Source organism: Hippocampus comes, unplaced genomic scaffold (assembly GCF_001891065.2).
Source record: "Hippocampus comes isolate QL1 unplaced genomic scaffold, H_comes_QL1_v1.1 scaffold22, whole genome shotgun sequence".
In the NCBI taxonomy this organism is placed as follows: domain Eukaryota; kingdom Metazoa; phylum Chordata; class Actinopteri; order Syngnathiformes; family Syngnathidae; genus Hippocampus; species Hippocampus comes.
In genome coordinates, this window is record NW_017806175.1 from 6,170,033 (window position 1) to 6,192,721 (window position 22,689).

General features: G+C 44.4%; 1 protein-coding gene across 13 annotated transcripts in view; it reads left to right on the plus strand.

The window, feature by feature from the left end:
* The window catches only part of fryl (furry homolog, like), an 82,065-nt gene that overhangs the window by 38,531 nt on the left and 20,845 nt on the right, over positions 1-22,689 (plus strand). For 8 of the 13 annotated variants that reach the window (XM_019896573.1, XM_019896570.1, XM_019896575.1 and 5 more), the window contains 41 exons: positions 55-163; positions 256-342; positions 428-599; positions 968-1,100; positions 1,172-1,279; positions 2,270-2,507; positions 2,600-2,773; positions 3,436-3,522; positions 3,793-4,061; positions 4,145-4,355; positions 4,986-5,110; positions 5,192-5,249; positions 5,486-5,577; positions 5,965-6,137; positions 6,365-6,525; positions 6,947-7,057; positions 7,804-7,958; positions 8,045-8,144; positions 8,547-8,715; positions 9,026-9,294; positions 9,530-9,670; positions 9,754-9,922; positions 10,023-10,107; positions 10,447-10,559; positions 10,623-10,773; positions 11,355-11,458; positions 11,544-11,726; positions 11,810-12,020; positions 12,429-12,550; positions 13,138-13,325; positions 13,627-13,721; positions 13,796-14,412; positions 15,304-15,572; positions 15,644-15,784; positions 16,621-16,821; positions 17,132-17,293; positions 17,378-17,452; positions 17,563-17,739; positions 17,973-17,981; positions 18,838-19,038; positions 20,408-20,608. In XM_019896573.1, the coding sequence (XP_019752132.1) occupies positions 55-163; positions 256-342; positions 428-599; positions 968-1,100; positions 1,172-1,279; positions 2,270-2,507; positions 2,600-2,773; positions 3,436-3,522; positions 3,793-4,061; positions 4,145-4,355; positions 4,986-5,110; positions 5,192-5,249; positions 5,486-5,577; positions 5,965-6,137; positions 6,365-6,525; positions 6,947-7,057; positions 7,804-7,958; positions 8,045-8,144; positions 8,547-8,715; positions 9,026-9,294; positions 9,530-9,670; positions 9,754-9,922; positions 10,023-10,107; positions 10,447-10,559; positions 10,623-10,773; positions 11,355-11,458; positions 11,544-11,726; positions 11,810-12,020; positions 12,429-12,550; positions 13,138-13,325; positions 13,627-13,721; positions 13,796-14,412; positions 15,304-15,572; positions 15,644-15,784; positions 16,621-16,821; positions 17,132-17,293; positions 17,378-17,452; positions 17,563-17,739; positions 17,973-17,981; positions 18,838-19,038; positions 20,408-20,608 (6,616 nt within the window). The remainder of the gene's footprint in view (positions 1-54; positions 164-255; positions 343-427; positions 600-967; positions 1,101-1,171; positions 1,280-2,269; positions 2,508-2,599; positions 2,774-3,435; positions 3,523-3,792; positions 4,062-4,144; positions 4,356-4,985; positions 5,111-5,191; positions 5,250-5,485; positions 5,578-5,964; positions 6,138-6,364; positions 6,526-6,946; positions 7,058-7,803; positions 7,959-8,044; positions 8,145-8,546; positions 8,716-9,025; positions 9,295-9,529; positions 9,671-9,753; positions 9,923-10,022; positions 10,108-10,446; positions 10,560-10,622; positions 10,774-11,354; positions 11,459-11,543; positions 11,727-11,809; positions 12,021-12,428; positions 12,551-13,137; positions 13,326-13,626; positions 13,722-13,795; positions 14,413-15,303; positions 15,573-15,643; positions 15,785-16,620; positions 16,822-17,131; positions 17,294-17,377; positions 17,453-17,562; positions 17,740-17,972; positions 17,982-18,837; positions 19,039-20,407; positions 20,609-22,689) is intronic. The other 5 variants (XM_019896564.1, XM_019896566.1, XM_019896577.1 and 2 more) reach the window with 2 other exon arrangements.

A 22,689-nucleotide genomic window follows, 5' to 3' on the forward strand; every position in this document is an offset into this window, starting at 1 on the left:
TCAAAATGGGCGCCTGATGTTCTTTTTCTGTGTTCTCCATTCTCCTCCACCTAGTCGACTACTCAGCATTGTTTCAGCACTTTTCCCCAAAGGCTCCCGCAGTGTGGTGCCGCGGGACACGCCCCTCAACATATTTGTTAGAATTATCCAGTTCATAGCTCAGGTAACTCCCCGAAAAAAAAAAAAAAAGCTGGATTTCTTTTTCTTTCTTGAGTCCCCGTGCCTTAGATTGTTTCCTTTGTCTCTGGATGCTAGGAAAGACTGGACTTTGCCATGAAGGAGATCATCTATGACCTCCTCTGCGTGGGCAAGTTTCACAAAACTTTCACCATCAACCCAGAGGTAAAGCTTCGCCAAAAACTTTTTTTTTTTTTTTTTTATTATAAAAATATATTGTTAGTCCACTGTTTTGTCATCTCCCTCCCAGAGGATGAATATCGGCCTGCGAGCCTTCCTGGTGATTGCCAACAGCCTGCAGCAAAAGGACAGCGAGCCCCCCATGCCCACCACCAGCATCATCATGCCCTCTGGGAATACACTGCGCGTTAAAAAGATCTTCCTCAACACCACACTCACAGACGAGGAGGCCAAGGTCATCGGTACGCTTGTCATGACACGTTTCGAGGCAGCAGGGGCTAAGTTTGCTGACTTAAAAAATATCTTAATAAGTGGCCAATATTTATGGCTGGTTATTGGTTTTATATATAAACTGGATATCAAAAATCCACACACCCCTTTGCAAATACAAAGTTTTCTCTTCAAGAGGGCAAGTAAAAAGAAAACTTTCGCGATATTGTGGTTGTGTGAACGTGCCCACCCTCCTATAACGGGATATGGCAGTGTGCAGAGTCGTGTTCAAACTCATGTTTAACGGCAGGCAGTATGCACCAGCCACAAAAGGTTTGGGGAATTTGGGTAGTCCAGTACTATAGCAGATCAGTGTTAAATGATAATTTGTCATTTCCAGGCATGTCCCTGTACTACCCGCAAGTGAGGAAAGCCTTGGATAATATCCTGAGACACCTGGACAAGGAGGTGGGACGCTCCATGAGCATGACCAGCGTCCAAATGTCCAACAAGGAGCCAGAGGATATGATCACGTATGTCCTTTGTGTGGGTCTGCTTGGGTGTTTCACATATTCATTTTGACTGGGACTTGATTGGTTGACAGGGGGGAAAGGAAACCAAAGATCGATCTCTTCCGCACGTGCGTCGCTGCCATTCCGAGACTGATACCAGATGGCATGAGCAGACAAGATCTCATCGAGCTGCTTGCCAAGTATGTCTTCTTTCTGAGTACAGTGGCAACTTGACTGAGTGCCCCAACTTGAGTTTTTCTTTTTTTTTCTATCTTTGGTTGTTTTTTTTTTTTTAAACACTTTTAATTCATTTGCTTTGTGTTGTGAGCCAAAATTTGAGATACAAGCGAGCTTTAGTGAAGTGGGAAAAAAACCCCGCAGCATTTAAAGTGATGTGATGCCCTAACTTTTGGGCAAGGAGAGCTACTGTCGCTGATGCACTTTCGGATCTTTATTGAACAGTCCAACACGCAAGTACAAGATGAAAACACTTGCAAGGAGTTGCGGTCGATCACACCCAGACGCTCACACGCATGTGTTGTGAGCCAAAATTTGAGATACAAGCGAGCTTTAGTGAAGTGGGAAAAAAACCCCGCAGCATTTAAAGTGATGTGATGCCCTAACTTTTGGGCAAGGAGAGCTACTGTCGCTGATGCACTTTCGGATCTTTATTGAACAGTCCAACACGCAAGTACAAGATGAAAACACTTGCAAGGAGTTGCGGTCGATCACACCCAGACGCTCACACGCAGACAAATTGGCCAAGTTCCCGTCACTCACAAGGCCATGCTCCATAAAGACAAACAAAGAGCAAAACAGCTGGCGTCTTGAGGCGGCTCTTCCCAATGTAGAGTTATGACACGAAATTAAGCTGGTTTATTTCTTTTCATTTTCATTATGTTTTATCTTTCATGTTTAATATAGGTAATTAATAATAAGCAATTTTCGGTGAGTGAGAATTATTTGTGGATTTTCGCTGTTCACCGTTTGGTTTGGTCCCTATTCAACCGATAATAGTGAAGATCCACTATATTTTTCTTGGTGTTTTTAAGAGCAGGCTGCAAAGGATACATTTTTTTATCGACTTAAACGGTGTCTCTCCACCGCTATCTGCTATTTTATTGTATGGTTTCACTGTATGATCATATTAATCTCCCACCTTCCCCAATTTCTACTCCATTCTCCCCCAGGCTGACTATCCATATGGACGAGGAGCTCCGCGGCTTAGCCTTCACCTCTCTCCAAGCCCTCATGGTGGACTTTCCGGAGTGGCGCGAGGACGTGCTGTCGGGCTTTGTCTACTTCATCATGCGTGAGGTGACGGATGTGCACCCCACGCTGCTGGACAACTCGGTCAAGATGCTCTTGCAGCTCATCAGTCAGTGGAGGCAGGTGGCGCAGAGCAACAACAGGGGCCATGATGTGCAGGTCGATCCCTCTTATGAGTGTCTACATAATACATTTTTTCAAAGAACACATACAGTTAATGACTCCTACTTAACACGAGCTTGTCTCCACAGAGTTCGACCAGCAGCCATTCTGTTTCTATGGAGCGCTCATTGCTTGGTGTGCTCCACGTGGTGGAAGGTTTGGCCATGGTGGTGCTCTGCAGCTGTCGCCCTGCCACGCGCAGGCTGGGTGTCAATGTCCTGAAGGAGGTCCGCGCACTGCATACCGCACTGGGCATTGGCAAGGTAATAAGGACAATAATTATCATCATAATCATGTTCATTGTGCTACTTTCGAAGCAGCGGTTCTCTGTCGAGGGGAAATCTATGGACACAGATAAAGTTATCTGGTACCCCAAACCACAGACGTTTTGTGGTCTCACAGCAAAGTGATTATACAATATGAGGTCCACTTTCTTGTTTTTGCTAAAATGATGTTCACTTATATGTTCTTTAGCAGAGTCACACAGTTGCTGCTGCGACAGTAACTTGACTGAGTCCTGCCCACTGATTAGCAAAACGCTGACTTACCACTTCATTTTCTTTTGCTGTCTATGCACACTGACTCACTTATTGAAGATTTTGTCACTTCTTCCTACCCATCAGTCAATCAATAGACCCATTAGTTTTTGAGCGGCTCCCTTTTTGAGACAGTGTTAATACATCGTGTAAAATTGCACATAATAAAAGTTACTTTGACGATAATATCGAGGATGATACACTGTATATTGCCCACCCCTTGTATGAACTATTTTAAATAATTCAACATCATTTATTGCACTTTGCGGACCCCTAACTGACAGCTAGTGGACCACCAAGTGTCCTTGGACCTCGGTTTGAGAACCCCTTTTTTTAAACATCAAAAGAGTGAAATCTTCTCTGAAATTTTCTCTACGCCACTCTTTTAGGGTGATGAGGAATTGGCAATAGATGTCATGGATAGACTGAGTGCATCAGTGTTGGAGAGCTTCATTCATCTCACTGGTGCTGATCAGGTAAACTACTTTTTCCCATGCTGGGGGCAGAAAAGAAATGTCAAAAATGTAAATTGTACATGTGTGCGCCCGTTTCTTGCTTAATTATTGGGCCTAATACACAGCTAGAGTTTCATGCTGATCATTATGGTGGGACTGGGATTGCCCAGAATTTTTTGAAGTCGTACTTGGTGTAAAAAGCCTGAGCTACTTTAGATTAAAGTTCAAAATGTATGAAACAATTCCTGCCGACTTTAAAAGTTGATGCCATTGTCTTGACCTCCTTTCCAGACCAACCTGCTGTACTGTCCCAGCGGCATCGACCTCCAATCGCTGGCGGAGTGGAGCTCGTCTCCCATCAGCCACCAGTTTGATGTAGTGAGCCCATCACACATCTGGGTGTTTGCGCATGTCACGCAGGGCCAGGACCCCTGGGTCATCAGCTTGTCCAGCTACCTGTGCCAGGAGAACCTGCCCAAGCATTGCCCGAGCGCTCTCAACTACGCCTGGATGTTTGCTTACACCCGCCTGCAGCTGCTCTCTCCTCAAGTTGACATCAAGTACAGTCAACAGTGACATCGAGTACTCTCTATGGATTTGACTGATTTCACTTTGACGTTGCCTGTAATTTGTCCACCCGCAGTAGCCCCATCAATGCCAAAAAAGTGAACAGCCTGAGCAGCAGCGACTCCTACGTCAGCCTCTGGCGCAATTACCTGATCCTCTGCTGCAGCTCGGCTTCCTCGTCCTCGTCCCCCTCAGGCTCCTCCTCGTCCGCCTCAGGCTCCGTCCGCTGTTCCCCGTCCGAGACGCTGGCGTCAACGCCGGACAGCGGCTACAGCTATGATTCCAAGGTCAGGAGGCTCGCCAGTTTGGGAATGCCCCAATTAGATGATTTTGAGGCCACCACACACCTGGCTCACTGCTTCTGACCTGTCCTGTATAATTCTGTTCTGTACTGCTGTGTCATGTTCTGGCTTGTCCTGTCCAGTCCTGTCCTCTTAATTCTTAATCAAGTCTGTCCTGTCATATCTTTTTTCATCCAGTTCTGTCGTGTCCTTAGTCATCCTGCCCTGTCCTGCTCTGCTTTGTCCTATGCTGCCCTGCCTTGTGCAATACAATCCAGTCCAGTTCTGTCCTCTTCTCGTCTGGTCCACCATGTCTGTCTACTATGTACTTAACATGTCCCATTCTGTCCTATCAGCTACTCGTACCCCTTCCTCCCAGGGTCTAGCGCTGCCTTATCAGCCCACGTTTAAAGATACATTCCAACTTCCGTGGTCATGTGTAATCCAAGCTTTTGCTTTGATGCCATCTTTTAGCCAACAAACTATATCGAAGTGAGGCAAGGAGCTTCATTTTGTCCGTCCATCGCCTTATCGCCATCTATAATTATAAACCTTGCTGTCCTGTTGTTCTGCGGTTGTTATTTATCATAATCAACTAGCACCTAGAATTTCTACGCTTTTTTTTTTTCTTCCTAGATTGTGGGCACTCCCTCCCCTTCCTCACTGTTCAAACACATTGTTCCAATGATGCGCTCCGAGAACATGGACATCACAGAGTCTCTCGTGCTGGGACTTGGCAGGACCAACCCTGTGGCCTTCAGGTACGGGCATCCCTCGACATCAACCAGCATTTACTTAGTTGTGAATTTCACGTGCTAATGGAACGACTTCTATATCAACAGAGAGTTGATAGAGGAGCTAAATCCTATCATAAAAGAAGCTCTGGAAAGAAGACCTGAAGTAAGTTGGGGGCAGAGGTGGGAATGAGTCGCCTATATCTCAAATGTTAACCTTCAAGTTTCAAACAAGTCACTGTCAAATAATCAAGCGAGTCAAGTGGAGTACCACTAAAGTAGCTCTGGTCTAAGTCCAATCGAGTCATGACTACCAAGCAAGTCATTTAAATCGAAGACTTAATTCTGAATCGTGTTCACATGAAGTGAATCAAACATGGTGATGCTCTTTTTGCTTGGCAGAACATGAAGCGACGCCGGCGCCGCGACATCCTCAGGGTCCAGCTGGTCCGGATTTTTGAGCTCTTGGCTGATGCTGGCGTCATCAGTCAGATGTACGGGATCCACAACACACTCGTCTATGTCAGGAGTTCTCAAACTTAGGTCCAAGGACCCCAACGCCTTTTAAACATCTTCAATTATCAAAATATGCCTTTTGTTCTTGAAAAGATAAGAAAGATAAGACATTATTCCTGTATTATATAACAGTACACTTTTTGTTCTAAATACTAAAATAAAATAAAAATTGGCTGAATTGATTCCAGGATTTCAGATTCATGTGGTGAACCACTTCACAACTTTAAATTGGTCCAAACCTCGGGATAACAAAAAAAAGCCCCACAAAATGTATTGCAAAACCTTTTGTCCATTTTGAAACGCACATAATTTAAAGGTGTGTCTTTCAAGTAAACATATAATTTTTCCTCCCACCTTTGTCACAGAGGTAGTGGGGGCTTAGATGGTGAGAGTCACTCTCTGAACAGCACGCTGCTAGAGTACGTGGACCTGACCCGACAGCTACTGGAGGCGGAAAACGACAAGGACTCAGATATGCTGAAGGACATCCGTTGTCACTTCAGCGCGCTTGTGGCAAACATCATCCAGAATGTTCCAGGTATCCCACCCCTCCCCTCATCCTCATTTTGGAATCATGCATGGGCTCTGTGTAATTACTTCATTTAATTGGCTTTCTGTTCAACAGGTCATTCACAATGTGAGCATCGTAGTTATATTTAATTATCGTTATCATGAGGGCAATGTCGGCTTTTTAAGGGGTTCCTGCATTGAAAAAGTTTGAAAACCTTTTTCCTTTAAGTTGAAACAAATCAACGTCCCTTGCAGTGCACCAGCGCCGGAGCATCTTCCCACAGCAGTCGCTACGACACAGCCTCTTCATGCTGTTCAGCCACTGGGCCAGCCCATTCAGCATCATGTTCACACCACTGGACCGCTACAGCGACCGGAACATGCAGATCAACCGCCATCAGTACTGCGCATTAAAGGTACACGTGGAAGTAGACTTGTTTTGCTCTGACTCACCAGAAGATGGGAAAATGTCGCAGTCATCGAGGGCAGCTCTGGCCCCGTGAGGATGAATTTGATATCTGATTGGTTAAAGAAGCAGTCCTATTGCAAATATAGTTTTTACATCAGTCACCGATACAGATTAGGTCGGCCCTTGGCAAATTCAAATAACATAGCAACACACAGTGTCTTAAATCTGATTGGCTGAAAAATAAGTCAAGCATCCTCATGTACCTGGCAGCAGAGTCACTCCAAAGTAAAGGAATGAATACAATTTCATGGAACAAAAAAAGTGTTTTCGAATATGTTTAAGAATGTCTGAAGCGTGTGTGGAAGGGGGTGAAAGTATGAAAAAATTTGTATTTTTACATGGTGTCATATGCATCCTCCTCCTCCCAGGCCATGTCTGCCGTGTTGTGTTGCGGTCCAGTTTCCGACAACGTTGGCCTCTCCTCTGACGGGTACCTCTACAAGTGGCTGGACAACATCCTGGATTCCCACGATAAGAAGGTGGGTGAGATGCAATTCTCCAACATCAATAATTTGTCAACCTCTTCGTTAAGTGTGGGTATACAGATATAGATGATCGGCCAAATTTGAACATCTTCTCTCTCTCCTCTGATCAACGTTAGTAAAGACCTGATTATCAGATGTTTCTAAAAGATTATTCTGAGCGACTATCCTGTGGTGTGGGATATGTTATGAGTTGATTTTTTTATCCGAATCTGCTGAGAAAACGGTCAGGGTCGACAAGTGTAATAGTTAAACCTGTTCAAAGTTCAAAGTGGCCTACGCACATACCAACAAAAGCCTGCAAAACAATATCTGGAAAGACCTAGATGCTACTCGGACCACAGAAGCAGAAGTTTCACAACCAACATTTTACAACATAGTTCTTTTTTTGTTGTTGTTGTTAATCACACGCCTCTGTGCAGTCACTGTGTCAATGAATAGAATAGTCTAAAGAGAAATCTGGTTACATAATGCATTCTAACGGCATAACATAGGTCCTATGTCAATGAGCCAGTGAGTTTTGCTTGGCGTAACCCACAAGGTTGAGGTCACATCACTGGTAGTGTGTAACAAGGGCCCTCTAGTGTTGTTTGAAGGTACAGAGGTTAGTTACTGCAGGCTGGAAAAGGTCTGAGGGTTTGCATTGTTGACACTGAACTGATTGATCTCACGAGGCTCCTTTTAGTAGTGTGTATGCTTTGCATCCTTTCCTGTGCAAAAAAACAATAAAAGGTCTCCTTCAGGTTCACCAGTTGGGCTGTGAGGCGGTGATGCTGCTGCTGGAGTTGAACCCGGACCAGAGCAACCTGATGTTCTGGGCTGTGGACCGCTGCTACACGGGCTCACGCCGCGTGGCCGCCGGCTGCTTCCGGGCCATCGCCAACGTCTTTCATAACAGGTACAACTCGATCCCACCCTTTACACGTGGTCCGCTGTTGTTGCTAATTCCACTTTGTTTCTTACACTCTATTGCATTGGTCGCAGGGATTATCAGTTTGACACTGTGGTGCTCCTGAACCTGATTCTTTTCAAGGCTGCCGACTCCTCCCGTGAAATATACGAGGTGGCCATGCAACTGTTACAGGTGAGAAAATGTAAAATAAATAAATAAATAATCCTTACAAAAGAAAGAGGATGACATTATTTAGTATTTAACAAGCCACATTAACTTTGTTTTCGGAGAGTGCTAGCTTAATGCTAACACATGATGGAGAACTGAATCGGCGGGCTAACAGAACTAGCCAATTATAAACCTTTAAAAGTTGTTCCAGGGCTCGTTGAATTACCTTGATGTACAAACTGTTTAATTCTTTACATTCTGTACCGCTGTATGTCTTACGATCAAAATGTTCAATTTAATAATTTTTTAAATAGAAATATAAGATAATAGACCTTGTCATTGTCAGAGGAGCAATGTAAATGTTTAAACATTAATTGTAATATATTTATAAAATTATTTTATTTGTATTTTTTTGCCCATGCACAGATCCTGGAACCCAAGTTTTTCCGCTATGCCCATAAGTTGGAGATCCTGCGATCAGACGGCATCTTGACGCCGCCCTCACCTCTGCCACACCTCTACTCCGTCTCATACTACCAGCTATCCGAGGAGCTGGCCAGGACATACCCGGAGCTCACACTGCCCATATTCTCAGGTGACCACCTCTGACAAATACTGCTCTTAGGGTGCCGGTCCTTTTTTTGTCATGGTGATTGTTGATGATGGCCTTGATGGATTGTGAGGGGCTGATATATGCTCTGCTAAAGGACAAAAAAAAAGTGCATTCCAGGTCCCAAAGTACTGGTCGGTGGCAACACCTGGTCTAAAAAAAAACAACCATTTTTATCGGTTCTCATAGAATGAGGGAAGAAAGAGCTTTACAACACTTTTCAGACTGCTCAAGGGTCCAAGAGAGTTAAGATATGTGCTGCTGTTTTCAACATTTTCTGTCCTTGGGTATGCAGAGGTGAGCCAGCGCATCCTAACAGCACACCCAGGCGGTCGGCAGGTGATGTTGCACTACCTCCTGCCCTGGATGAACAACATGGAACTGGTAGACTTCAAGCCTGCCACACGGCGCCCGGAGGACGCCGGCAGCAGCGAGGAGGAAGAAGACACGCAGGATGGGGACAATATGATGGTCAACAGCCGGCGCTGGCTACACGGGGAGGGATGGGGCTCGCCCCGGGCCACCACCATGGTGCTCAACAACCTCATGTTCATGACGGCCAAGGTGGGTCAGTTGATGTACTCTGTTGGATTCAGATTGGAATTGAATTAGCAGAGTTTGATATATTCATTTTGTTAGTTGTACTGAGATCTATTTTCGGTAATACAGTCAGACAGAACATTATGCCCAAAACATTTGGCAAAAAAGAACACTGTCAAGCAAAAAACTCACAAATCTGTGATGGGGTGACCATTCAGTGCCGATCATCCCTGACATGACTTAATTAATTAATTTGTAGTACGGGGACGAGTTTGCCTGGTCGGAGATTGAGAACGTGTGGACCACCTTAGCAGACAGCTGGCCAAAGAACCTCAAAATAATCCTGCACTTCCTCATCAGCATGTCCGGAGTCAACAGCGAGCCCAGCCTCCTGCCCTACGTGAGTCTCATTTTTACACGTTGCAATATATCCGGGCGTGTTTCCCCCCTCCCCCAAGACTCGACCCTCTCCCGTGTCTGCAGGTGAAGCGAGTGGTGGTGTACCTGGGCCGAGACAAGACTATGCAGCTATTGGAAGAGCTGATGAGCGAGCTGGAGTTGACGGATGCCGTCAGTTCGGCCGTCGCTCACATGGACAACCCGCCCTACTACCGCATCAGCTCCAGCTACAAGATCCCTTCGGTCGCCTCAGGTTAGCGGCATGAGTGTTTGACCTCTGGCAGTTAGCACAAATTGTAACGCCAGGTCAGGTCAGGTCACGTCACATCACATTGTGTCTGTGTTGTCCCTAGGTACGACGTCAAGCAGCAACACAATGGTGCCAGGACATGACGGTCATCATGATGGCAAGGTCAAAGATTCTAACATGGAGGACAGGTACAAAGTATTCTCTGATGATGGATTTAAATAGTTTGATTTTTTTTTTTTTAATTGCTCTCAGATGGAATGGCTCAATCTGTGGGTGGTAAATTCTGTTAATTAGTCCCATTTTTATAAATAGGCAGATAACTAAAAACTTGGTTTTTCAGGTTTAATTTTATTGTTGATTTGTGGGCAGGGACCCCAAAGACATTAAAAAGTACATTTTACACAGTGGCTAGTATTGCATTAGTGCATTTCTTGACTTGATTCCACTTTTTAGTGCCACCACTGTCATGTTACAATTACAGAAACACAAGTATTGGAATTTCAGTTGTGAAGTTTGTGTTTTTGCAGTTACACGCACCTGGACATCTACGGCGGTCTGAACACCAACCTGAACCGCCAGCACCACCGCCTGGAGTCTCGTTACAGCAGCAGTTCAGGAGGCTCCTACGAAGAAGAGAAAAGTACACCCAAACTCACGCGGCCCTCAATGCTAAAATGCTCTGCTCACCAATCTGTTTTTCCAGGCGACTCCATGCCACTTTATGCCAACTGGCGCTTGAAAGTCATGGATCACAACCGCCCAGAGCCTCTCCCCTTCCCCCCAACGGGCGGCTGCTGGTCCCCACTGGTGGATTACCTGCCAGAGACCAACACCCCTGCTGCAGCATTGCACAGGTACGGCACCCAGGCATCTAACCATGCACGACGTCCTCTTGACGGGGTACACCTCTCCCGATTTTTTAACAAATTAACATCTTTACTTGTAACCTCACACATCATGAGGAATAAATACACAATAAATGTGTGCTGTATTCCAGATGGCCTAAAAGACGAGAATATGACAAAACATGACAAGTTGGGCAAAAAGTGGGATTTCGATTTGACACGTATTTTGATATATTTCAAAGTGGATCAGTTCCATTTGATTCGATGCATCCGCATCTTTTAAATCAAAACCGATTTTCCGATTCAAATCATTTTTTGTTACTCCCCTGACAAATAGTAAAGAGATAAGTGACAGATTGGCATGTTATGAATTTGGTACAAATCCGGGTTATGTTGCCAAAATATGTGAAAAACTGACAAAAATCATGCAAGAAATATAACAAAGCCGAGAAAAATGCATAGTAATGTGACAATGGAAAACATTAAAGCAAACAAAAATGTTATCAGGCCTATGATCAGTGCTGTAGAGGTCAAAGTAAAAAAAAAAAAAAAAGTCAGAATGTTCAAGTTGACTTCCTGTTGTGTTTCAGATGTAACATCGCCGTCATCCTACTAACCGACCTCATTGTGGACCACGGCGTCAAAGTGGAGTGGAGTGCCTATTTACATCTCTTGCTGCATGCCATTTTTATAGGTAACTCGCTTGTCGATGTCGCTCGAGGTCTGGCTTGGCGCTAATGGCGACAAACCCGCCGTCTCCTTCCCGTGTCCCCTGCTAGGGTTTGACCATCAGCACCCAGAGGTGTACGAGCACTGCAAGCGCCTCCTCCTGCACCTGCTCATCGTGCAGGGCGCCAACAGCAACGTTCAGGGCGTGGCCATGGTGCTCCTCCGCAACAGGGAGTTCAACGACCCCAGGGTGCTCACCGTCAAGCCGCCCCCGCCTGAGTTCCACTTCACAGGTCTCTACTCTACAAATGTCACTGGAGTGTGTGCGTGCGTGCGTGCATGTGGAGGTGTATGTAACGAGTGGTTGTGGCTGCAGGTATGCAAGAGTTGCTGCCCGACTGTCAGCCGTCGCCAGTGACGGACTCGGGCCTGAGCTCCAGCTCGACGTCATCCAGCATCAGCCTGGGTGCCGGCGGCTCGTCCCTGTCCCACCTGTCCCACACATCCCCGTCCATCCTCAGCGAGGTGGACGCCACGGCCGAGAAGGACGAGAAGGTCAAAGCGCTCATAGAGTTCATCACCTCCAGGTGAGAAACACCCCTTTCATCAATTTCAGGTGTGTGTTCTCAGTTTATCACAGAGTGCCGTTGCCGTTTGCTCATTTCTGTCAGGTTTGTCAAATATTTATGTTTTTGTCAGATTTGTTTGGGGTACTTTTTGTCTAAGCTTGTCCATATTTTATCAGGTTCTTTAATATTTTTATTTGCCAGATTATGTCAATTTTTACCCCATTTCTTTCTGATTTGTATCCATTTTTTGGGTTTGTTTTAATTACTTTTTTGCTGGATTATGTATTTTGACAAGTTTTGTCATTTTTTTAAACTGGGTTTTTTTTTGCCATATTTGAAGTCTTTGATAGTTAAATTTAGCCTGGGATCATTTTTTTAATTTACGTATTGTAAACAAAAAAAATCCCTCCTTTGTATGTGTGTTAGGAAGCGTGGACCACTCTGGAACCACGAGGATGTGTCACCTAAGAATCCCAACATCAAAAGCGCTGAGCAGCTGAGCGCCTTCGTCCGACACGTCATGACCGTATTCAATCTTTCCCAGCCTGGTGCGTTTTGTCCAGACAGTGTCTGCCCAGCAATATCCTAGAAATCTGGGGTTTATAGCAGTTATCGTTTTTAATGCTTTTCACACATTGGCTCCAGGTAACGTCACACATTCTTAGAACACTTTAATATCATATATCACATAATATCATTTTTCAACCATTGCGTTGATCAGTGTTTTCATTTCCGCTTAACATAACAACTATGAAACGGCATATCATAAGCGTTTGTGTTCCCCCATTATATGACGGTTCTATTGTTCCCCCCACTATATTGAATGAAACAAACGTGCCAGCTTAATGCTAACATAAGATGAAAAAAGCCATAAAAGGGCTAGTGAAATTAGCTTTGATGTTTGTTTTAACCCAACAGATATTTGAACACGAACAGTTAAGCAAAACCACACACACAGACAATATAATAATAACATTCATTTATTATTTATCCTTTACACACAAAAAAATCACGAATACTACAGCATTTTACTTTATCCGTTTCGATCAACAGTCATTTGCTGTACTGGTTTTTACTCGCCGCGAAGGTCAACTTATTGTTTTCTTTTATTTTTGGTGGGTGTTCCACCCTTTAGGTTTTCAGCTCGACTCTCTGCTGAGCGACGTGGCCCTGCAGACGGCGCTCTCGTGCTCTTCTCGCCACTATGCTGGCCGCTCCTTCCAGATATTCCGGGCGCTCAAGCAGCCGCTCACGCCCGCCACCTTGTCCGACATCCTCTCCAGACTAGTCGAGACTGTGGGGGACCCTGGAGAGGAAGCTCAGGTCAGGACCTATTTGACTTGAAGCTCGGAAAGAAGAAAGTACTTACTGACTTGTTGTAGTGGAACCGGCCTATTTTGTGTTCAGGCCAATGGTATGTCTAATATAAATGTATTGCTTTAGTGCCATCTGGTGGCATTTTGGTACAAAGAACCTGTTTAAGTGAGGAGAGGAACTTCATTTAGACAGACTGTCATCAGCAAAGCTACAGAAAATTTCTGACTCCAAATTGTATTGCTTATTGAATGCTGTACATGGGCTTAAATGCTCAAATATTTGTCGTGAATTATTTTTGTCTCTTCAGGGCTTTGTCATCGAACTTCTTCTCACCCTGGAGTCTGGCATCGACACACTGGCGGACACAGTCAAAAACTATGACCTCCTCACTGCCTTAGTACAGTACGTCCTCTAATTCCCGTGTACTCATGCTGGGCTCATGTTCTCAGCGCTTATGTTCATTTGACTTTGGTCAGGACTTCCTCCTGTGATCACCTGCTGGGGCCGAAGTTTGCGGCCAACAGGAAGAGCACGGGCCAGCTGAACCTGAGCAGCGGCGGGCTGTTCAACTGCGCGCACAACCGCAGTAACTCTCTGAGAGCCAGCCTGATGGGCGAGCGCAAGGCAGACCGGCGGCGCAGTAACACCCTGGATGTGGCCGACCGCCTCGGGGGTAGCCATGGTAACCTAGCGCGAACGCGCAGCTTATCAGCGCTGGGTGGCGGCGGCGGGAACCCGGGCTCCGGCGGCGGACCGGGTCGTGACGCTGACCCCCCAGTGGACCCCACCAAACTCATGGCCACGGTGTTCTGGATCGCCGCCTCGTTGCTGGAGTCGGACTACGAGTTTGAGTACCTGCTGGCACTGCGGCTGCTCAACAAGCTGCTGGGCCAGCTGCCTCTGGAGCGGGAGGACAACAGGGAGCATCTTGAGAGGATCCAGGCCAAGCTGAAATGGTACAGCTTCCCGGGACTGCTGCAGCTCTTCCTCAAGGGCTTCACGTCCACGGCCACGCAGGACCTCACCATCCAACTGCTCAGCAAGCTCATTAGCGTCTCCAGGCACGCGCTTATTGACCCCTCTCAACTGGCAGGCAAGTCGACTTGATCCTCACTTCCGTAGCAATCACAAACAGCCAATCCCCGTTCGCCCTGTTTTTGAATATGATTTTTGTTTTGGAATTCTTTTTTGCCTGATTATCTTTTTGTCAGACACTGGGGGATGTTTTATCCATTATTTATTTATTTATTTACTTATTTGTCAGCTGTTTTTGAAGATTTTTTTTTTTGGTCAGATTTTTTGTGTACTGTATTCTATTTCAGTTATGTCAGTTTTTGCCTGAATTATGTCCAAGTCTTTTTTGTCATTTTTTTTTCACTTTTTTTCAACCCCCTCATATTTTTTTTTCCATTTTTTAATTGCTTTTTGTTTTTCTAATGTTCAGATTGTCCGGATTTCCAGGCTTTGTTTTCTTTCTTTTTTTTTTTCTTTCTTATTGTGTCAATGTTCATTTCTTTGTGTTTTGGTCAGTTTTTTTCTTTTGCTGTCCGATATTTGTCACATTTGTCAGTTGTTCTGACATAACCCCGATTTGCATGTCGGAATATGCCGTAGTCTCAATAACCTATTTCCTATTCATGCTGAAGGGTACCCTAGTTTATCATTAACCTATACGAATGTAGGCGTAAAACCATGAAACCACTAAATATGTGTAACGGTATTTTTATTGCATATATTTACATATGAAACACATCACAGTATAATTGCCCAAGATAATCTTTGAGAGACATCCGATACTTGGGTCTTTACTGAATTTGTTCACAGGGGTGGAATTTCTTCCATTTGGCCCAGTTGTCAGTACTTTTGTGCCCACTTTACATTATATTAGAGGGGAACAAAAATGGATCAGTCTATCAACTTTAGGGGAAGATCTTATAGCCTGTGTTTTAATTTGTATTTGTCATGCCTCTACCCCCTCCCCCAGGCTTCCCACTGAACATCCTGTGCCTGCTGCCGCACCTCATCCAGCACTTTGACAGTCCCACGTCATTCTGCAAGGAGACAGCAGACAAGATTGCCAAGCTGTGCGCTGACGACAAGTCGGCCACGCTCTCCAACTTGGCGCACATGATGAGCCTGTACAGCACGCACAGCTACTCACGCGACTGCGCCAACTGGATCAACGTGGTGTGCCGCTACGTGCACGACGCCTTCGCTGACATCACCCTCAATCTGGTCACCTACTTGGCTGAGGTGCGCCGATAAACGCCTCCACCCACCTGTGTCCCTGTGCATTCGCGGTTAACAGAGTGTTGTATTGCCAGTTGCTGGAGAAGGGCCTTCCCGGCATGCAGCAGTCCTTGCTGCAGATCATCTACAGCCTGCTGAGTCATATTGACCTTTCGGCTGCCCCGGTCAAGCAGTTCAACCTGGAGATAATGAAGATCATAGGCAAATACGTTCAGGTCAGCCTCTACTGCACAGAAATAAAACGCTTTTTGGCATAAGTGACCAATGCTCATTTAGTGTCTTTGCAGTATGCGATTTACAGGAGGATATGGACCGAGTCGTACTGTGAACAGCAATTACATTACAATAGAACTCAGTCCAATTACTATATTATAATTGTAATCATATGTTTCACTTGTAATTGCAGTTTGATGCTTTTTTTTTTAAGCTGTAATGTAGATTTTTTGGTCATAATTTTTGAGTTCTTTGTCAAGTTTTGTCATTTTTGTCAGATACTGCAGTTGATTTAAAAATTTTCTCAGTTTTTCAATTTTTGTTTTTTTTCTCCCATTTTGTTAGTTTTGTCTGAATTTTTGTCGTTTTGTTTTCCCTCTATTTTTATTCAATAGTCATAAATTTTTATCAGCTGTCCAACAGCCTTTTGCCAGTATTGTTATCCATTTATTGTCACATTTTTGTTTGATTGTGCCTAATTTTTTCCAGTATTTTTTCCAGATGTTTTAAATTTTTTTTGTCACCTGTTTTACTTTTATTTTGGGGGTTGGATTTTACATACATTTTCCCTCCAAAAACTTTTGGTTTCCTGTTTGTAACATTTCCATCTGTTTTACAGTTTTATAAAACTGTTGCACTCAAATGACCTCCTTGAGCTAATTCTATACTAGTTTCGCCCTTTTATGTCTAATCCCACTGATGTACTGATTTGCTTTTTTAACCGATGTGAGCCAGGCGCAGCGGCCGGTGAAAATATTTTCCTTCGCATTCCTAAATTCCACCCAAAACTCAGTTCACCTGCCCTCAGCTGCTTCTCCTCTCTCGTCTTTCTTTCCAGAGCCCACACTGGAAGGAGGCGCAGAACATTCTGAAGCTAGTGGTGTCCCGCTCAGCCAGCCTGGTGGTGCCCGACGACGTGCAACGCTCGTACAGCAGCGAGTCGTGCGGCTCGCCAGAAATCGCCTTCACGCGCATATTCAACAACTCCTCCAAGGAGCTGCCCGGGAAGACACTGGACTTCCACTTTGACATCTCAGAGGTGAATGTCTTTATTCTGTTGTTTCGATGCAGCTAAAGTGCTCACACTGTTCTATACTGAAATGAAGAAGAGAAAAAAAAGTCAGGCCACAGGTTGCATGATGTGTTGGCTGATGCTGTTGTGCTATCAATTCTCATCACTTTTCTACTGAAACACTCACGAACCTATCCTCTGTTATTCGGTGGAGGGGGGGGGAATCCTTGTCTCAGTTGATATAAAAGTAGTTCTTTGCCGCCATCTTGTGGCATTTAAAGGCAAATGTTTTTTGGGGAGACGCAAGCGAGGCTCACTGATACTCGTGCCTCTCTAGACTCCCATCATTGGACATAAGTATGGCGATCAGCGCACGGCGGCCGGCAGGAACGGGAAACCACAGATGAACGCCGTCACCAGGAGTACGTCCTCCACATCCTCCGGATCCAATTCCAACGGACTGGTGCCGGTTAGCTGGAAGAGGCCACAACTCTCTCAGGTATAAGAATGAAAAAGCTGGACATTTTTCCCCCTCCCTGGAGCCGCTGGATTTGAAATTTTTCCTGTTTTTTTGTCTTTACAGAGAAGAACCAGAGAGAGACTCATGAATGTTCTCTGTCTGTGTGGTCCGGAGTCTGGCATTCCCAAAAATCCATCTGTAAGACTCCTCTCCTACTCTCATCCTTCCAGCAAGATCTCGGTCAATTTCACATGCCGTTTTTGGGATCCTGTACAACTCTGTCTGTGTCCTTTCACCTACCAACACAGGTGGTCTTCTCATCCAGCGAGGACCTGGACTCGGCCGACCAGCAGACCAGCCTGATCCCGACCGTGGAGGAAGTGGTACAAGAGGAAGAGGCGCAGGCAGAGGAGCTGGGCAGCGAGCAGCAGTTTGGCGTCTTTAAGGACTTTGACTTCTTAGATATCGAGCTGGAGGACGCAGAGGTGAGAAGCTCTGCACAAATCAATGCAATGCCCAATTTCAGCCCCGGCATACTAGGAATTCCCTGACATCGATTTCTGGGAATGTGTCTCATCCAATTTCCCTCCATGTTGACTCAGTCCAATTAATCTGCTTATCCCACACGAAGAGTGTGTCCATGTTTGTACTTACCATGTATTGTAGTTGTCCAGAGTGTTTTATAACACCCATGTTCCTTCTCTTCTTTTGCCACAAGGAGTTGCAGGTAAGTCTGTGAACAGCTTAAGCGGGGTGCACATGTACTCCAATTTAACATTAAAATGAAATCTTGAAATTTGCCGTAGCTCACAAATTCTCTTGCCATGACGAACACCCGCATGTAATCTTGTATGACGTACTACCACGACTGACCTCTGAGAGGCAGTACAGTGACACGGGGCATCCAACCTGATGGAAATTACAAAGAAGAAGAGAGTCGAACTAGAAGAAAAAAATGGAACCATCTAAGCTAACTGTTTGGCTAAGGGGCGACTCCATTGCAGTGGGGAAACTCTTCTCCTTGTCTTTTTATTGCGCTGAATGACTTGTTGACGCGTTGTACAAAAATTCAGTTTGTGTCTGGCAACAGCAATCTAATGGGCTATTATTCTGTTTGACGTCTCCGTAATGGCGCGTGTGCCTTGGCCTAACTTGGCATGGACCTCACACACAAGCCATTGCAAATGGTCAAACTGCCAGCCCCGAAAATCACTCTTAACACACCACAGGGAGCACAGGATCATTCCTTAGGATAATCTTTTCGAGATGCAATAATCAGATCTTCGCTGCCTTTGATCGAAAAAATTCGCAAAATCAGAAAATGGGCTCCGTTATCTGTATGTGTGTACCCTGCTTTAGGTGGATTTTGCACTCCGTATGGTGTACCTGTGTCTATGTTTTGGTCTAAAATCACATTTATGCTTCATTTCATCTTGATTTTGTTAGTTTCTCGCGTGTTTGTGTCATAGTGAAACGCAGTGTGTGTGTGTGTGTGTGTGTGTGTGTGTAAGTGTCATGCATTTGTATAGCCAGCTTCCTATTTTCCGCTCGGTCTCACTGTTGTGCTCGCGGACGTCCCGCAGGGGGAAAGCATGGACAACTTCAATTGGGGTGTCCGGCGGCGGTCCCTGGAGAGCATGGACAAGGGGGACACGCCGTCTCTGCAGGAGTGCCAGTATGCCAGCAGCACGCCCAGCCTCAACCTCACCAACCACGAGGACACGGACGAGTCGTCCGAGGAGGAGGTACTGAGCGCTAGCCAGATTCTCAGCCGCTCTGGCCGCGTAAGTCGCACTCCAATCAGGGTCCATAAGAACAAACCCCCCACACCCCCCTTTGCCGTCTCATCCCCCAACTTGCCATGCTCCTCACACCTGCGTATGTGCTTGAGAGTGTGTGTTGAGCTGGATCTGTGTGGACGCGAGGGGCTTGCTGCTTGCTTCTTGGCTGGTGGTCCCCCTTCTATGAACCTCTGCTGCTGTGGTTGTAGCTCGCCCCTCTTTAAAACTCTCTGTTGCCCCCCTTTCTGGCCGGTAAGTGAGGCGTGGTAGCCCGAGGAGATCTTAAAAATATAATGACAAAACATTACCCTTTTCAGCTAGTCAAAAGTTGCTTTCTCGTCCATGAACGAATCTTTAAAAAGAAAAAAAAAATCCTGCTATAGCTGATCATAATTCATGCGTGAAAGTGTTAGTTTTTGCACATTAAGAATGTATCACTTGGAAAAAGAAACCCGAGCTGAAACAGTGTGAAATTAAAACAATTAAACATTAAGCAATTGAAAACATTAACATTTAAAAAAAATAATCATCGTAATAATTGTAGAAGTAAATTTCCTTTCTGATTAAAAATACTGTGGTGCCCTGAAGTGATTGAGATGTATATCGTCACTTGTGTTGTACTTACTTAATTATCGATCATGAACTAATCTTATTTTTTTGAAACATTGAAATTGATCATAATTGTTTATTTTGGTAACAGAATGGCAATTCCTTATCATTTTTACATCTCATCATTTCATGATTGGCAAATGAGTATGGTTTATTCTAAATCAATTTCATTTTTAATTGTATATTTTACAATTTATTCAATAACATATATATATAAATGACATTACACTACATTATTTTTCAATGGCATTATTTTTCTTAACATTGTATAACTTAAATATTATAAAATATGTGCGTAGTTCATTTTCTTATAATAGTGTCACATTTTTAAACTGGAATATTTAAGATTTAAGTGATTCATGAAGCAATTAAAATACATTTTTAATCTGTACCTAAAATATGTAAAATTGTTTATTTGAAAGATGATGAATTATTTTTCAGTAGTTTTTTTTAACCAATGTAAGAAATGTAAATATTTTGTAATAATACAAGTAATTTCTGTTATAGTTTGTACAATAAATCCATTTAATTCCTGAATGAGATAATTGATTTAAAAAAAAAGTTTGTTTATTCAAATGATTAAATAAAATAGAAAAGCAAAATTAATTTTAAAAAATCAAAATCTCAGAAGAGCTAAAACTTCTTTCCATTTCTCCTTCCTGTGGTTGAAAAGGCCTCACGTCCCAGTACTTTGGTCCACAATCCCCGTGTTCCGACTATAGCGGCTTACCCTCCCTGAAAATGTCTCCACCTTTCTCCCCAGCTCAACAGCGACTCGGCCACGGACGACATGGCGTCCAACCACGTGGACTCTCTGCAGCAGTCGCAGGAGTCGTCGGGCGGCGGCCCACTTGAGGAGGCCTCGGCCCTGGCGCCCCTCCGCCCTCCGGCCCCCTTCCCACGGCCGGATAGCCCCGTGCTGGAGACGGCCCGCTCAGACAGCACCAGCAGCCAGCTGCCTGAGGTGCGATCAGTGGGGAGCAATGACAAATTGTGGTGCTCTTGGGGGGCCTTCTAGTTTGCCTTTTTTTTTCTTTCAACCCTTCACTTGAACTCTTCTCAATCATGACGGCTCTGGTCGGGATGGTGCTTGGCTGCTCACTTATTTCAGCTTTTACTGTCTTCTACGCTTTTCTTCTTCTTTCTGGCGGCGTTTGTGGGTACTGCTTGCTCTCCTTATTCTGTTTTTTTTTCCCCTTTCTGGGTGATAATGAGTGTGGTGGGGCTTCGGCATTTGATTTGGGGGAGAGATGCAAGAAAAAAAAGACTCACCTCAGGTCAGCTGTAACTGCTCACCTCCAATAATCACAAAATAAAAAGAAAGAAATCCCTCACCCGGCCCCATTTAAACACTTGTGAACTGGACACCGCCGCCGTAACCGCCACGGAACGCATGTGTGAGTATGACACGTGGGCTTGAGTCCACTCACTTGCTAACGAAACACACTCACTGGCATTCACTGCTGCCCCACTTGAAAATTGTCACATGTACTAACTATGACGCCTCCATGTATGCATATATCTTGTGTTCTGCTCTGACCTTTCTTGCATCGTCTTGACCGCGCTCACAGGGCAAAATTCGTCAAGTCAGATTAGTTGCTTGTGCTCAAGAAAACATTTTCTTAATTTGGTTTTTAAAAAGAGACAGTTTGGCCACGTCTTATGAAGTTGAGAAAAAATAAAAGTTTATCTAAGTCATTATATTTGAATGATAAAATTAGACTTTATTATTTTTTTGTCAAAATAATCCAAAGGTCAACAATCACAATACACTTGATACTCAATATTATTATATATAAAATTTCTTAACATTTTTGTTTGATTTTTTTTAAATCCTTTTCAGCACGTTTTTTTGGTTACTGATTAAGCTTTTTAACTTATCAGTGCTTGCCGTTAGTACAAAACATACATACATTTTTATTTTAAACCCTTCAAAATACACTTTGTTTGCACAATACACAGGTTGTAAAACAGCCTAAAAATATATATTTTTTTAGTGTATTTTCAGTATTGCTAGTATTACAGCCTTTCTGCAGCCAGCAGAGGGAGCAACCACATCTTCAATGACAATGTCATTATTTACTCTCAACAGAGCTGAAAATCAAAATTGTGTCATTCATTTGCTACATTGAAGTGCATGCAGTAAGCAATGAAACGGCTCTTTCGGAAATTATAGGAAATTGCTCCCTTGTCCGAAAATTGATAAATCACATTTGGTTGAAAACGAACATGAAACCAAACTTTTCTAAGCTTGAATCTAGAATCAAACCTAAAAAAAAAGTGTGATTCATTTCAGTGAATAATAACAGAATTAAAAATGTTATTTTCATCCATTTCCAATTGGACAAAAATGGCCACGATGTGAACCGTATGTATCTATCACTCGGAGAAATCACCTTTCCTGCACATAAATGAACATAAATGAATGACGAGAGCGGGTATTCCCGGACGCTCTCACAACTTTTTTTGTCTTTCCCCAATGGAGCCAAAGCTTTCGATGTCATCCCAAGGACATCACAGCCGCAGCTCTTAGTGTAATGAGCCCCACGGATAAAAACCCATCAATACTCTGGCTCATTCCCTTGCAGGACGGCCACTTTCTAAAAGCTTTCTGTAATATAGCGGCCCGTTGCTCCCTCGTGATGTACTGGCCGTCTGCCACACTGGCCGAGCTAAATGCATTAGACTTTTAATGGGACGCCCAAAAAAAAAAAAATTAAAAACAAGTGCTTTCATTTGATTGTCTGGAATCATTTGCCATCGTTACGAAATTTGTTTGCATGTCACGGCTATGGAATGTAAATATGTTGTTGCTTTATCACCCATCATACAGTAAGTCAGGGTAGCACAGTGGGCTAGTGGTTAGCATGTCTGCTTCATAGATCTGAGGGTGAGGTTCGATTCTAGGATCCGGCCATCCTGTGCGGAGCTTGCATGTTCTCACTTGTGCTTGCGTGTGTTTTCAACAGGTACTCCAGCCACTTTACAAATTGTTATTGTTTTTCTACAGATTGTGAAAACTGTATGCACCGTACTCCAGGTTAA